The following is a 15,528-nucleotide window of genomic DNA, read 5'->3' as shown; positions in this document are numbered from 1 at the left end:
CCTCCTCCAGGAGTGTGCTCCCACAGTATTTTTATCCTCTGCTGCCTCAGACTGATTAGCAAGGCCCCAGAATCCTGCAGCAGGCACACATGCTAAGGAAACTTCGCCAGCCCCGCTCACCCCAGTCAGCCTGGGATTCTCTCTGACTAGATCCTATATTTAACCCCCTTACTCTGACTCCCCAACCAGGGCCCATGTAGGCAGCACATTGGGGGCAGCTCCAAGCAGGAATGTGGGGGGAGGGGGGAAGGAAAAACAGAGTAAAGTCCTGCTCCCTCCAATTCCACTGTTGAGCAGAGATCTGGCCTAAAGCCAGGAGACCTGAGTTCTGGGCCAGGCTCACTCCCACCTCACTGCGGGGCTCTTGGTGAATTCTTGGCCCCTCTGATCTTCTCTTTCCTCCTCTGTAAATGTGAATAAGGGGTTTGGATTAGACCTCCATTAGTGAAATTTGGAGCAGAATTGAAATTACCACTAGACCAAACCTTCATTCTCAGACAGAGTGGGCCAGAGGGGAAGAATTTATTGTAGGATGCTGTCTCCCACCCAGACTTCCTGCCCACTGACTGCAGCCTCTGTTTACTTTAGAGAACACTCTGGCTAGGCACCTGCTGAAGGCTTCATGGACCTCTGTCCTGAAGGAAGGCTCAGGCATCATCCCATAGTTGGAAGGGGCTAGAAAGAGCCTGGGGTCTGGTTCTGGCCTGCCTGTAACTTTGGGCAAGAACCACCTTAAATCTGGGCCTTGGCTTGTAGAGAAGGGAATCAAGTATATGGGGAAATGTAAATGCTCAGGACCTCTCATCCTTGCCAGGATCCCAGAGCCAGAGGAGCAAATGGAGGATGTGGGCAGCCTGCTTGACTTCCAGGAACCCAGGCACACAGGGCGTGGTCTGGTGGTATCTGGGAGATAGGCAGACATGGGTCTGCTGCCCCTCATTCCTTGTTAGTTCGAGAGCTCTATGTGCAGCCTGCCTTGACCTGTGTTCAAGAGTAACAACAGTGGCTACTGTTTACTGAGTACTTACTATGTGCCTGGTGCTATTCTATGCACTTAACAGGTCTTAATTCATTTATGTCATACTTAAAACTTGCAATAACCCTGGGAAAGGCTTACCACTTTACAGACAAGAAATTTGAAGCTCGAAGAGGAGCTGTGACTTGCTCAAGGTTCCAGCCTTATTTAAGTCACTGGGAAAACTGGTCTAATACCAGGTGTGGTTGCAATCTTGGCTTCTGTTTGCTATCCCCAAGGTCACTTCTCTTAGAGTATACATTAGACACTCAATAAATGTTTGATGAAGATGTCTGATTACTGCCATGTAATGGAAAGATCCCTAACATAGTCCGGTTCTACCCCCAACTCCCTGAATGTCCTTAAGAGAGTGCTTTTTCTTCTTTAGCCTCAGTTTCCCCTGAAAAACAGATGGTAAATTATGGCCTGGAGAACTAGATACTTGGAGGTGGGGAGGATCTTGGGTTTCTATTTCTACAAGCACTTACCTCTTATAACTTACCCAAGGAGATCCCATCTGCAACCAGATCTCAGGGTCTCCCAAGCCTCTCTCACCCGTCCCCAGAGCCTCTAAGAGCGTTCTAGAGAGAAACAACTGGGTATTACAGCACAGCTGCAACCGTCCAAGAGACAGCGAGAAGTTTCCTTGCTTGGTGAGCTACTACACGGACTTGGTGGTGGCAGGGTGTGCCCATGGTGCCCCCTTGCTGCTCCATCTGGCTGACGGAGTGGCCCCCACAGCCTCAGCTCAGTGTGAACCACTTCTTCCCCTCATTATCCAGGCCAACTCAGGTATTGCCTCCAGTTGCCACTGGCCCCCAAATGGCTTGGAAACAGCGTCCAATGCCCTTCCCCGCCTTTCCATTCAACGGCTGTCTGCTTAGCACTGCCCCCTCATCTGTCATTCTAGGCTTATTCCCTTACCTGGACCACTGTCCTGAGAAGCAGGGGCTGCACAGCTCCAGAAACACTTCTCTTTCACCACGACTCTCCTGATCCTCCTTAGCTTACTGCTTCTGGGAGGCATTTCATCAGAGCAGGGTCTCCTCCACCAGATTGAGGGGGGGTAAGGGAAGGATATATCCAAAAGAGAAAGTGACCTTTCCAGTGCAGGGAAGAGTTGGGCCCAGAGGGAGGAGGGCCAGGCTTTAGCCCTTGCTCAGAAACCACTGAGATCTGGGGCAAGCCCCTGTCCTCTTGGAGCTCTCATTTTGGCATTTTTGCCCCTCAATCTGTTATCACTTGACTATAAATAATCTTTTGCCTTTATAGACCATTTGGGAATTTAGTTTTCACCCCTGGATATCATTTGATACCCCCATCCCAACCACCTATTCCGACTTACAAACGAGAAAGGTTAGGTTTCCAAGGCAACAGAATAATCCAAGGTCACAGAAGCAATACAGCAACTCAGAGGCAGAGTCTAGGCCACAGTCCTTGAACCCTGGGCTCTGGTCCTTTCCACTCTTATGATGCTAGGACCCTGAGTTGTGTTAATTTTTATGACCCCATTTGTAAAAGGACTGCTGTGAGGGTCGAACTAAAACAATGAAAGGAACCGTGCTTTGCAAATCACAAAAGAAGGGGTAATAGGCCGGGATCAGTATTCATTACAGTCATCTTCGCTAAGGCGCCCCCACGTGTCGACGCCAAGAAACTCGGTTTGCGCAAGCGCCCCGGGGTGTTTACAGAGGCCGCGGGCTCCGCATCTGCGCTTGCGCTTCCCGTTAGATGCCGCCGGCTGCGGGCTCAGCGCGTGGCTATGAGCCCCCTCGTGGTGGTGACTGTGCTATCACCGCGGCTCCCCGGGATCCCTGTCGGCTCTGCTTCGACTGAGGCAACGCCACAGCTCTGGAGAGGCGGCGATCTGAGGAGTGGCAGGCGGAGGCACAGCACGGCCGCCGTCCTGCTCTCGGGGGACTCCAGCAGCTAGGAAACCTTGGGTGCCGCCTCTAGCGCCCGTTACCGCAGACGTGGCCACCGCGGCGCGTTTGACTGAACGGCCGCGCGCACTGCCTCATGGGAGCTGTGGTTCACGGCTAGGACCTTTCCGGGGCTAAAACGGTGTAAAAACTACCATTTTCCAGAAGCCCAAGAGCCAGAGTCGTAGAAGCAGGGAGCGGGGCATATTGGGAGATGGAGTTTGGGGACGATAGTGGGTTTGTTCTGCTGGGAAACTGAGCGAGCAGCGTGGAGCCAACTGCTCCGAGCCTCGGCTGGAGTTACACAGTTGCTACCGTAGAAGCAGGGTAGCGTGGCGAGGGCTTTGTTTTATAGTAGAGACTCCTACTCACTGTCTGCACTTTCCACACAGCTTCCTCCCCTTCACTCCTCGGAGTCCGCACTCTGAGGGGTCACCATCGCCGTGGACACTCGAGTTCTCATCTTTTTGCTGTGCAACAGAATTTTCGGCAGTGCCGGAAGTGCATCTATCTGCACCATCCGATACGATAACCACCAGTCTGTGACTACTAAACATTTAACAAAAGATGAACGCCATAGAGGAACTAAATTTTAAATTTTAATTTGAGCTAATTTCTTTTGATTAAATGTAAATCGTCACTTGTCGCTAGTGGCAACGATATTGGCCAGTGCAGTAGACCTCAGTGTCCAACACCAACGATCACCCTCTGCTTTGTGAGACTCACACCTCTGTTTTCCTTCTGCTTATTTACTGCTCTTAGTCTTTGCAGATTTCTTCCCCCACGTTTGCCCCTTGAAAATCTAAAAATTTGTTTCGACTGTAAAAATCTCCCCTGCCTTTTATTAGCCTGGACTCAGACACAGATAAAGCCAGCCGCAAAGTTGAAAGGAAATATTTTTCCCAAGAACATAGTGCAGCTGTAAAGTGTCATAACAACCATCTGAAATGAGTAACTTGCTTTCCTACTCACGGGACAACTTTGTTTTCTAAAATCACGGACTATCAGAAACTGCCGCTTGAAATGACAGCAACTGGAATAAGAAATACACCACTCTTGCCTGGAGGACCTAAGTCACTGAGCAGGCTGGGTTTACAACCCAAGAGCAGAGCTTCAGGTAGGAGATTTCTGTACACAGTGTTCCACATCTATAATAACTTTGTTTTTAAGGAAACAGGACCCTGGGGCCACTTGGCTGTCTAGACTGGATGTTGATCACTTTACACATAGCTCTGTTTTGCTTTGAGCCTATCAAAATATTGCTTCATTTAAATTTCACTTAATCTCCACTCTTCTCTCAAATCCTTTAATAACTATTTTTCCCCTTTGTGTTTGATGAGAGGCCTTACAGTTCCTTTGTTATGCGCTCTCCTTCATTGCAGTGGATCAATAAACCTGACTTTGTTGTACAGCAGACTTATCCCTTGAAAACCTAAAAATTAGTTTGGACTGTAAAAATCTCCCCTGCTGCTCATTAGCCTGGAAACAGACACAGATAAAGCCAGCTGCTAAGTTAAGAGGAAATGTTAACTTTGGACTAGGATACTCTAAAATATTTGTGTCCTCCTGGTTCTATTATGGCCTTGCTCTTCATTCTGCACACTCTCTTTGGATGATCTCATTCACTTCTGTTCTTATGCTGATGATTTATAAACCTCCACCCTAGGCCTTTCTCCTGCCTCTAAGACATCACCCTCTGGTTGTTTCACAGGTTCCTTTAACTCAATATGTTCAAAGCTGAACTCTTTGTTTGGCTGACTCAGTGTCGGAGGGCAACCATTCCTTTCTGCTGTGTTCAAAGAACTAGGCACTGACCACTCCTGACCATTGGATGGTCACCCTGCACTTGGGCTGGGTATCTCTTCACCGCCTTACTCAAACTGCATTATAGTGGAACCGCTGTTTTTCACATAGGTCATTGTCCCAAAGCCTTAGAAAGTTGAGAAGAACAGGGGAGTGGAAGGGGGTAGGTAGAAACCAGGCCTGACTGGCCTTCCGTCTTGTCTTGGCTTTGACCCTTCAAAAGAGGGTGAGGCCACACTGTGAGGGCTGCAGAGGAGGTACCACCTGTCTTCCCCTTCTGATCTCTCATGGTCCTCTCCCCAGGTAGTTCTCAGTCCCTTCTGTTGCCTTGGGAATCTCACAGCTGCCTGCCTTTACTGAGCCTGGTGGCTTTCTCCTCTGTTGAGTCTCTGCTGAGAAGTGGAGAGGGCATATGAAGTGGGCAAAGGAGAGTGCTGTGGGAGGACGCTTCCTCTTGGGCTGGAACTGGTTTTCTCTTTAAAACTCCTGAAACCAAACACTTAAACACCTTGAAGATTTAAATTCTTGTGAAGGACCCTCTTGCCACCTCATCCCACTCCACCTCTGCCCTGATATCATGTATTGAGGAAATTTGTATTCCTCTTATTCGTATAACTTTGGCTTGGCTCCTTACAAAATAAAAAAAGGGGTTACCCTCCCCTTCTCAAAGCATTTTTCACATTAGCTCTTGGGTTCTTACAGTCCTGATCAAAATTTGTACACAGCAAATCCGCTTATCGCTAAGACTACGAAGTCATGGTTAGGAAAGGAAAAAAAGTTGATGCAATGATCATATTCCACTTGGCTCTTCATATATGGAAAATAAAGACAACCTATGCCCACAGGTGTCATTTGTGGAAAATTGCTTGTAAACAGCAACCTGAAACTTTTATTTCATCATTTAGAAACAAAACATAAACATTAGAAACACCTGCCCAAAATAAACTTCTTGGATTTTAAGAAGAATGCAGTATTTCAGGTATGTATTTTTAATATCAGGACACACAGATGTAGTTACCTCTTTGGACTGCATTGGATTCTTGGAGATTTACCATGACATATGGAATGACTACTAACCCTGTCACACCCACGCATGTGACTGTTGGGTGTAAAGGTATAAATATATACTTTTTAACAGATATGGCCAAATTACCCATCCAAAACTAATTTACACTCCCACCCTCATGAACGATGGACTCTGTTTCCCCATCCTGCCAGCCCTGGATGTTATTCAGTTTCTTAATTTTTGCCAGTCTGTTGAGCTGAAAATGACCTCTCATTAGTACTTTAACTTGCATTTCACCACTTGTGCATAGTTGTTTTTTCTTTTTCATTTTTTAATATAAGAAAACAAACAATATACTTAGAACCACCAAAAGTAGATATCTTAGTTAGCTTAACCAAAGACATGTTTAAATAAAGTATCCATATAATCATTGTAAAGCCTGTGTTTGTGCAGGAAGTTTCATAAATCAGTTTAAAATTAAGGTAACAAGGAAAAATTCTAACTTCTTTCAGGTAGCAAAGTTCTTAAATTCTTAGTATTAAACTCTTAGATACCATTTGATCAGCTGTCAAACTGTGATTGTTCTCAAAATATCAAGTAGAAAGTTCTTACAAATATGTGCATTGCTATAGTAATGACTCTGTTACTAAACTTTTTCCTGATTTCTGGAAAATAAGAAGATACAAATATTTTTACAGTTAACATACGAAAATCTTAACTGCCTAAAATGGATATCTTAGCTCATCTGTAGGCATATTAAAAAAAAAAATCTAAGTAATCTTCGTAAAGCCTGTTTGTACAATATGTTTCATAAAGCAATTTAAAATTAAAGGAAGGAAAAAAATCTACAGATACAGATATCAGAGTTTCTTAAGCATAGTTTTATTTTGTACACTTTGCTTTTCTTCTGATAAAAGCCTTTGCCCATTTTTGTATTGGGCTTTCTGCTTTTTAGTTGGTTTCTGGAAGTACTTCCTATTTTTAGGATTTTGCTACTTTGTTATATATGTTGCAAATACTTTATCCCCATCTATTGTTTCTCTTTTTACTTTATGGTACCTTTTGTTGGATGGAATTTTACATTTTGGTGTTAAGTTTATTTTTCTTTTCCTTTATGATTTGAAAATTTTTATGTTGTTTAGTAAGGCCTTCCCTATCTAAAGGCTGTAAATAAATTATCCTATTTGTTTCTAATTCTTTTATAATTTTTTATGGTTATGAACCATAATATAATATAATCCATCTGGAATTTACTTTTGCATATGATGTAAAGTAAGGAATCTAAGCATTTATTTTTTTCTAATAAATAATTAATTATGCTTACAAAAATTGCTGAGGAGACACTTGTTTTCCACTTATTTGAAATGCTGACTTCATCATACATTAAATTTCTACCTGGTCTCTGTTCTGTTATTGATCTTTCCTTTTTCTGAACCAACAGTATACCATTTTCATTGTCTTTCCTTATATAAACTTTTTTTTCTTTTCATCTTTTGAGATAACTTTTAGAAATAACTTGTCAAATTCCATAAAGAAATCCTATTGGGATTTTGATTGGGATATACTGAATTCATAATTTGTGTAAACTATAACTTTATTTTTAGTCTCTTAACCCCAAATATGTTGTTTTCTTTCACTCAGGTATTCTTTTATGTCCTTTAATTAATTTAATTACATTAATATATAATTAATGCAAGTATTCAAATTAATTTATGTTCTTCATTTGCAGTTCGTACATTTGGGGGGGATATTCCTAAAGTATGTTATTTTTTGTTACTCTTGGTACATTTTCTAATTGAATGTTACTGGGATATATGAGAACTACTGAATAGCTATATTAAATATTATAGGAACTTGTCCTACAAATACACTAATATATGTAAGCAAAGATGTATGTACAAAGCTGTACACTGTAACATTGTAAAAGCAAATAATTGGAAGTAGTCTAAATGTTTATCAATAGAGGACTGACTAAATAATTTATAGTACATTCATACAGTAAAATAAATGCTTTGCAGCCTTAAAAGAAATGAGCTAGAACTATATATTTTGATATGGAAAGTTGTCTAAGATATATTTTTACATAAAAACGCAAGTATGAAACAGTGTATACATGCTTTGTAAATACCATTTGCATTTTTTATGTTTACATATGCATAAATATTCCTGGAAGGATTTAAATGATGCTGTTAAAAGTGATGCTTTTAGAGAAGGGGACTGGGGAAGTGGTATGTGTCAGCAACAGTATGTTCATGCCCACTTTTTCACTTCCAGGGTACATGGGAAAACTACATTTCCCAACCTTCCTAGTGGGCATGATCTCATCAATGGGAATGTGGGCAGAAAAATGCCTCACTTCAGGCCACTTCGAGTCCTAGGCAGTTATGTGTCAGTATGAATCCTTTCCCCACTCTCTCCTGCCCTTCACCCATCCTTGCCTTGCCTTCTCCTTATCTGTGCAGTTAGAATCAAAGAACTTTGAGGTGATAGAGATGCTGGATGGAAGCTGCTTGGATCTGAATCACTGCTGGAGGAGGGAAGTACACTAACACTGTCTAATATTCTAGCATACAAGTGATAAATAAACCTTTGTAGTGGTAAGCCACTGAGATTTGGAGGTTTATTTGGTATCCCATTTGGCCGAGTAAAGATCGCCAGAAATTCTTTGACAGTCATTTCATTGAGAAGTGGGGTGTTTGTCCCCTCTCCTTGAATCTTGGCTGGGCTGTGATGGCTTTGACCAATAGAATGCAGAGGACGTGATCTAGCTCTAGTTTCTGGGCTTAAGCCTCAGAAGACCAGCAGTTCTTCTTCCCCTTTGTTGGATTGTTTCGGAATACAGGGGCCATGCTCTCAGAAACCTAGGCCCTGTGGAGGGGCGTCACAAGTAGTGTGTAATAACTAAAAGACCACAGAAGAGCCTGTCCTATCTGACCCATATGAAGGTCTAGGGTGAAGGGGCTCACTTTTCAATGCCTACCCTTTTAGACTATTTGAATTTTTTGCTATGTAAATGGCATTTTTTAAATTAAAAGATAGCTACAAATTTGAATTCAAGAGTTCTTAACATCAGGCCATGCAAATGATTTTTTTTTTGTATATTTTTAATACCACACCAACAATAATATATATTTTACTGTTCACCTATTCTGTTGGTGCCAAGGCCTCTTCTAGGTGCTGAAGACAGAGCTGGGATTAAGGCTGACTTGACTGAAACTTCCAGCCTGGTAAGAAAGGCAGATAACAAACTAAACAAGCACAGAAGCATGATCCTTTCTGAGGGTGGTAGGTGCTCTGAAAGAACTGGACATGGCAGACACTGACTGGGATGGGGCTTATTTCAGCTAGCGTAACCAGGGAAGGGCTTCTGAAACCTGATTGGTGGGCAGGAGCCAGTCCCTGAAAGATCTGGAAAAGAGTACTTGGCAGAGGCAGCAGCCAGGACAGAGGTTCTGAAGTGGGACTGAGGCTGGCAGTGTGATTTCAGTGTTGTAAATGCCGGTGAAGAATAGAAGGGGGGTAGGGTCAGAGATGTGGGCAGAGGCCAGGCCAAGCAGGGCCCTGAAGGTCTCCACAAGGAGTTTGGAATTTGCTTTGAATATGCTGGAAAGCCTTTGGAGGTTTTAAATAGAGGAAGATGATCTAATTTAAGTTTTGGAGCAATTACTCTGGCTGCTAGGAGATGCCTAACAGGTGTAAGTTTCAATTTATATTTTAAAGTACATTAGTCCCACAAAACATGATGTAATAACTTTTTGTTTATTGGTCATTGAGTCATGTTTATCTTATATAATTAAGACAAATTAGATAGCATGTTAAATGTGAAAAACAGAACATTTTCTTCATATATCATGAATGTTATCTAAAGTTTTATTTTAAATATACAGTTCTGACGATGTAAGATAAATATTTTTAGTCATATATCTTCTTTATCATGTACTATTAAAAAATGACAAAATGATCTTAAATTTCCTGAGTGTTTTGTGAACCAAGAAAGGGTTAGGAAACACTGCCCCTCATTGACCTCTGTTCTAGTTTGCTAGCTGCCGGAATGCAATATACCAGAAACAGAATGGCTTTTAAAAGGGGGAATTTAATGAGTTGCTAGTTTACAGCTCCAAGGCCGAGAAAAATGTCCCAATTAAAACAAGTCTATAGAAATGTCCAATCTAATAGTTCAAGGAGGCCGCTGAAGTTCAGGGTTTCTCTCTCAAGTTGAGAAGGCACATGGCGAACACAGTCAGGGCTTCTTTCTCATCTGGAAAGGCACATGGTGAACACAGTCAGGGCTTCTCTCTCAGCTGGAAGGGCACATGGTGAACACGGCGTCATCTGCTAGCTTTCTCTCCTGGCTTCCTGTTTCATGAAGCTCCCTGGGAGGTGTTTTCCTTCTTCATCTCCAAAGGTCACTGGCTGGTGAACTCTCTGCTTCGTGTTTCTGCAGTATTCTCTGCTTTCTCCGAATCTCTCATTCTCCAAAATGTTTCCTCTTTTATAGGACTCCAGAAACTTATCAAGACCCACCCAAATGGGTGGAGACATGTCATAACCTAATCCAGTTTAACAGCCACTCTTGACTAAATCACATCCAGGGAGAGGATCCGATTAATTTCAAACATATAGTATTGAATAGGGATTAGTCTATCTTTATGAAATGAGATTTTGATTAAAACATGGCTTTTCTAGGGGGCATACATCCTTTTAAACCAGCACAACCTCCTTACCTGGGAAAAACAGGGCACCTTTGCCTACAGCAACATGCCCTTTAATGGGCACAGCTGAGCTCCTTTTACTGGTGTCTCCAGGCACATGAGAGCCAGGCAGTGTTGGGGGAACTCATCCCTGTCACCTCCTGGCCATGGGCCTCCAGGTACCTGTGCTGGTTTGAAAGGAAGTATGCCCCCTAAGAAAAGTCATGTTTTAATATAAATCCCATTTCTTAAAGGTAGAATAGTCTCTATTCAATGCTGTGTATTTGGGACTGTGATGGGATCATCTCCCTGGTTGATGAGATTTAGTTAAGAACGGTTGTTAAACTGGATTAGGGGATGATATGTCTCCACCCATCTGAGTGGGTCTTGATTAGTTTCTGAAGTCCTATAAAAGAGGAAACATTTTGGAGAATGAGAGACTCAGAGAGAGCAGAGAATGCTGCAGCACCACGAAGCAGAGAGTCCACCAGCAGCGACCCTTGGAGATGAAGAAGGAAAACGCCTCCCGGGGAGCTTCATGAAACAGGAAGCCAGGAGACAAAGCTAGCAGTTGATACCGTATTCGCCATGTGCCTGTCCAGCCGAGAGAGGAGCCCTGACTGCGTTTGCCATGTGCCTTTCCAGATGAGAGAGAAACCCTGAACTTCATCGGCCTTCTTGAACCAAGGTATCTTTCCCCGGATGCCTTTGATTGGACATTTCTATAGACTTGTTTTAATTGGGACATTTTCTCGGCCTTAGATCTGTAAACTAGCAACTCATTAAATTCCCCTTTTAAAAGCCATTCCTTTTCTGGTATATTGCATTCTAGCAGCTAGCAAACTAGAACAGTACACTTCTGGGGAAGGTCACCACCCACCACCCATCCTTCAACAGACAGGCCAGGCTTGGGCTGGGGCTATGGAGAGGTACAGAGATAAATGAAACCCAGGTCTTGCCCCAAAGGGAAACCCACAGATAACATGATAACATGGTGTGATAACTGTGATGATAGAGGGCCTGCAGGAGCTATAGGGGTCCTGCAGCTGGGGCCAGAGAAGGTGTAACTCAGTGCAGGGGAAGGAACATTTTCCTGGAGCAGGTGACCCCATCTGCAGAGTAGAGGGGAAAGTGTTCCAAAGAGAATGCACTGCATGTGCAAAGGCCACAAGGGGTCAAGACAGTATTATGTGAAGGAATGAGTCCAGTTCATTGTGGTTTCAGAGCTGAGTGGTGTGCAATTTCCTGTACTGTCAGTGGTGTTTACTGCTTCCCAAGTCCTATGAACCACTCCAGCTGTGTCTCAACAAACCTGTCACCTCTAGGGGCAGCATGATTTCTCAATATCCCCCAATTTCTCTCATTTCCTGGGGATGGGCAATTTGTATTCAACCACTAAGAGCAGGGCCTGCTGGGGCCTTACACGATGCTCTGCAGGGTGAGGCTGGGCCCAGTGAATCTCTCCTTTCATTCCTCACACCAGCCTGTGTCTGCAGAGCTCTGGACAGAGGCCTTGCTGGAGACAGTTTTACCACAGTTTCTGCAATCCATGATTCAGTGTCAAGTGTACTCATAAGAGATGCCTGCTCCTCTAGAGGTCACCCAAGTGGACTGAACCTTTGAGCCCTGAAGGCCAGCTCAGCCACCCACTCCTGTGCCACCTCAGGCAAGCCTCTTCCCCTCTTTGGGCCAGGTGTTTGCTAGGTGAAATCAGCTGTGCCCTTTACTCTCAGGGAACTAAAATTTCCCCAAACTGGGAAACCCTCCACCTCGGCATTCCATGAACCTGCCAGGTTTTGTTTTTTGTTTTTTAGTTTGTATGCTGTATGGTGGGGGTCACATTTCACTTTTTCCATGTGAGTACCCCTTGTTGCAGCACCATTTGTTGAATTTTCCGCCAGGGGTTTTTAAGTACTTGAAGATCCGCACTTGTTCTTCCTGCTGCCTAGACTGAGTCCTTTTCTCCTCCTGGCCAATACTTATTTCGTCTGTCACGACCAATTCAAATACCACCAGCTCCGAAACGCGACGTCGTTCCCCTCAGCCTCTTCCTCCTCTCTGCTTTCTTAATTCACTGTCATGCTGTGTTTACCTTGTGTTCCTTCCCCTTCTAAATCTTGAACAACTCCCCGGCTGGGCACGAGTGTGAGGGGTTCCGGTGCCCCTAGTTTAGAGCGCTGGCCCGGCCCAGAGGGGGCGTCAGTGAGCGTCCATTACTCCTGAACTCCGCGCGGGCGCTGCAGGGTTAAGGAACTCTGGGCCCGGAGGCCCCGCCTTCGGCGTGCACCAACAGGTGTGGGGGGAGCCGCCTGGGCTCCAGGCCGGTTCCCAACTATTACCCCTCATCGGTTGGGGCTCCCACACAGTTAAATGTTCTGGGTGTGAACCCGGGTTGGTAGACACGGCGGTGGTCCCCGCGTTTGCCTTCCGTTTTTCCCCCGTGAAGGCGCTTAGTACAATCCGGGGATTCCCCCGCCGCGGCCCGGCCCCGACGTCACGGAGTCCCCACGACGCCCCGCCCACGCCGCGGCTGTGCCGGCAGGGGTCCGAGGTCCGCGCGGTGCTGGCGGTGGGGACCCGCCATGGCAGGGCCTGTCGCCCCTGCCGCCCCCGCCGCCCCCTGGAAGCGCCATATTGTGCGGCAGTTGCGGCAGCGGGACCGTACGCAAAAGGCACTCTTCCTGGAGCTGGTGCCGGCCTGTGAGTGCGCCCGGGGCCTTAGAAGATGGGGGTGAGGAGAGGGGCTCCGGGAGCGGGGAACGGGTCAGTCTGAGTCCTAGGGCTGGACCCAAATGCACCAACCCCTTCTCGTCTCCAAACCCTGTTGCCCGCGTGACTATTCCTATCTGGCACCCCTTACCTCCTCCAGAATTTCTACCCCTTCCAGAAAGGGCTCTAAGAGGAGCGGCTGGGCGGAGCCCCCTCCTGGCCCCGTGCTCGCCTCCCTCCTCATGGCCTCTTATTGTTTTTTTTTACTTTTACGTGGGCAGGCACCGGGAATCGAACTCGGGTCCTCTGGCATGGCAGGCAAGCATTCTTGCCTGCTGAGCCACCGTGGCCCGCCCCTCATGGTCTCTTAGACACAGACTCGTCAGCGGGTGTTGGTTTCTTGTGCCTCCCCATCCCAAGCGGTCCCCAGGTCAGTCCGTTTGTTCCCCATAGCCCAGTGAAGGACTGCAGGGCTGTCCAGAGGAGCTCCTTGTTGGCCGATCAAGTGAAACCCTGAATCTTTAGGGAAGAAGCTGAGTCCCAGGTTCTGCCATTGATAGTTGATCCTGGTGCAGGTTTATGGATCACCTCTGCCCAGTCAACCCCAGCCTTAGGGAGGAGGGGGCTCCAGTCTGGTGAGGAAGCTGGTTGAGTCCAGGCAGTGAGACAACTCTCAAAGAGTTGTTCCTGGAGCTGGTTAGGAGGGGGGGTGTGGGCAGTTTGAGGTGGGGTGAACAAGTGTGCATCTGTGTATTGGCTTCTGGTCACCTGAAATTGCCTGAGGTGACCACAATCCCTCCCACTCCCTTACTAGTCTACTGTTGGGTTCTTCTTAAGCTTCCTTACTCTACCCCAACCAAATCTGCTGCTCTTGCTCTGGGAGATTTCTCTGTAGCGTTCCAGGTCACTGGTCCTCTCCCAGGGTTGTGAGGCCAGCCCCTTGCCTCCACAAGCCTCATTTCTCACTGCTTTGATGGACAATGTAACCATGCAATTTTAGGGAGGGAGTCATCTCTCACCCTCATGGGAGTTTCCAGTCCTAGGGACTGGAGAAACCTGGGTGGCTGAAATCCAGCAGACTGAAGGTACAGACCTGCTCTGTGGTCTTGGGCAGGTCATATCCCTAAGGCTCCGATTTCTCACTTGTAAATTGGGTATAACTGCGTCTTGTTTAGACTTGTGTGGGTGGTGATGGAGGGGTACACTGCAGTGCTCTGGCGGCTGGGATAAGGTTTTGGGTGAGAACTAGGCCAGACACAGGAACTTTAGTTAAGGTGACAGGCAGGGTGAGGGAAAAGCTGAGAAGCAAGGCCTGGGCTTACCACCCCATACCCTTAACTCAGAACTAGTGAGAAATGAGGAAGTGACTGTGGATGGGAGTGAAGGGGGTATGTTCCATAGTTTGTAGCAGACACCAGGAAACTCAAGGAGTTCTCATATTTTTCAGTACAGTAAATACCCTAGAGGGGAAGTGACTTGCCCAGGACCATAGGCAGGTGGAGGTTACTCGGTTTCTGTCATCTCCATGGGGCCAGGATCTACACTGGGGCAAGGAAGAGTCAATCCCAGGTCCCTTCCTTTCTGGAGGATCCCCAGCAGGCATTGCCCACCCATCTTCTTCCCCAGCCAAGGTTGTTCTTCTCTGTCCCTAGGGGAGTCAGGCATTCTTCTTCTGGGTAGGCCTGAGGGCCAGTGCTGTGAGGAGGCTGTGCCAAGGCTGAAGTTCCCATTAGAGCTGCACAAACATCCCTTAGGCAAGGGGCAGAGCCCAGCCCTTCAGTAGCTTTCCCATTTCTTTAGTTATGTAATGTTCCCAGCGGAGAGGTTACTTGTGTGCCGGGGGTCTGCTGGAAAGTGTCTGTCTCTGCCCATGCTCACCGTCTTGTCTTGTATTCCCAGATAACCGTCTCCTGGAGAAGGCTGAGGTGCTGGCTCAGTTCTCAGAGAAGCTGCAGCCGGAGCTGAACAATGTCACTCCCACCACCCACCAGGGTCCCTGGTGAGTATATATATATGTGTATCTGTGGTCACAATGGGCTGCCTATATGCGGGCCCTGCCCCCACTGCCTTCGCGTGGTTCATTCTCTCCCTGATACCTCCTGGCCCCTGGTTGCTGCCCAGGGGATGGGGGATGTGGGCTCCCAAGCCTTCCCCCTGGTCTGCTGCTTAGGCTCTCCTTTTTCCCTCACCATTCTCAGTCCATCTCTGCCTCCCTGCTTCTTACCCACTGTCTTCTTAAAGGGTCTTGCTCGCTATTCTGTGAGAACCAGGAAGGGGTTAGGGCTCATGTCCCAAAGTGGGTCCTTGGCCAGGGAATCTTAGGCCTGGGGGAATTCCAGAGCAGAGCAGTTTCTGGAGATTGCTCTTTCTACCATTGGCTTG

General features: G+C 46.3%; 1 protein-coding gene across 6 annotated transcripts in view; it reads left to right on the top strand.

Annotated features, from left to right (window-relative positions):
* Window positions 1-15,528, top strand: part of ATG16L2 (autophagy related 16 like 2) — a 29,431-nt gene that overhangs the window by 2,772 nt on the left and 11,131 nt on the right. For 2 of the 6 annotated variants that reach the window (XM_077113669.1, XM_077113664.1), the window contains exons 1-2: window positions 12,962-13,137; window positions 15,046-15,145. In XM_077113669.1, the coding sequence (XP_076969784.1) occupies window positions 13,020-13,137; window positions 15,046-15,145 (218 nt within the window). In that variant the 5' untranslated portion in view covers window positions 12,962-13,019. Of the gene's footprint in view, window positions 1-2,736; window positions 4,055-12,961; window positions 13,169-15,045; window positions 15,146-15,528 lie in introns of those variants that run through there. The other 4 variants (XM_077113668.1, XM_077113667.1, XM_077113665.1 and 1 more) reach the window with 4 other exon arrangements.

This window comes from Tamandua tetradactyla, chromosome 8 (genome assembly GCF_023851605.1).
Source record: "Tamandua tetradactyla isolate mTamTet1 chromosome 8, mTamTet1.pri, whole genome shotgun sequence".
Classification (NCBI taxonomy): Eukaryota; Metazoa; Chordata; class Mammalia; order Pilosa; family Myrmecophagidae; genus Tamandua; species Tamandua tetradactyla.
Note: the sequence above shows the minus strand (reverse complement) of the source record. Positions and strands in the feature narration are given on the sequence as shown.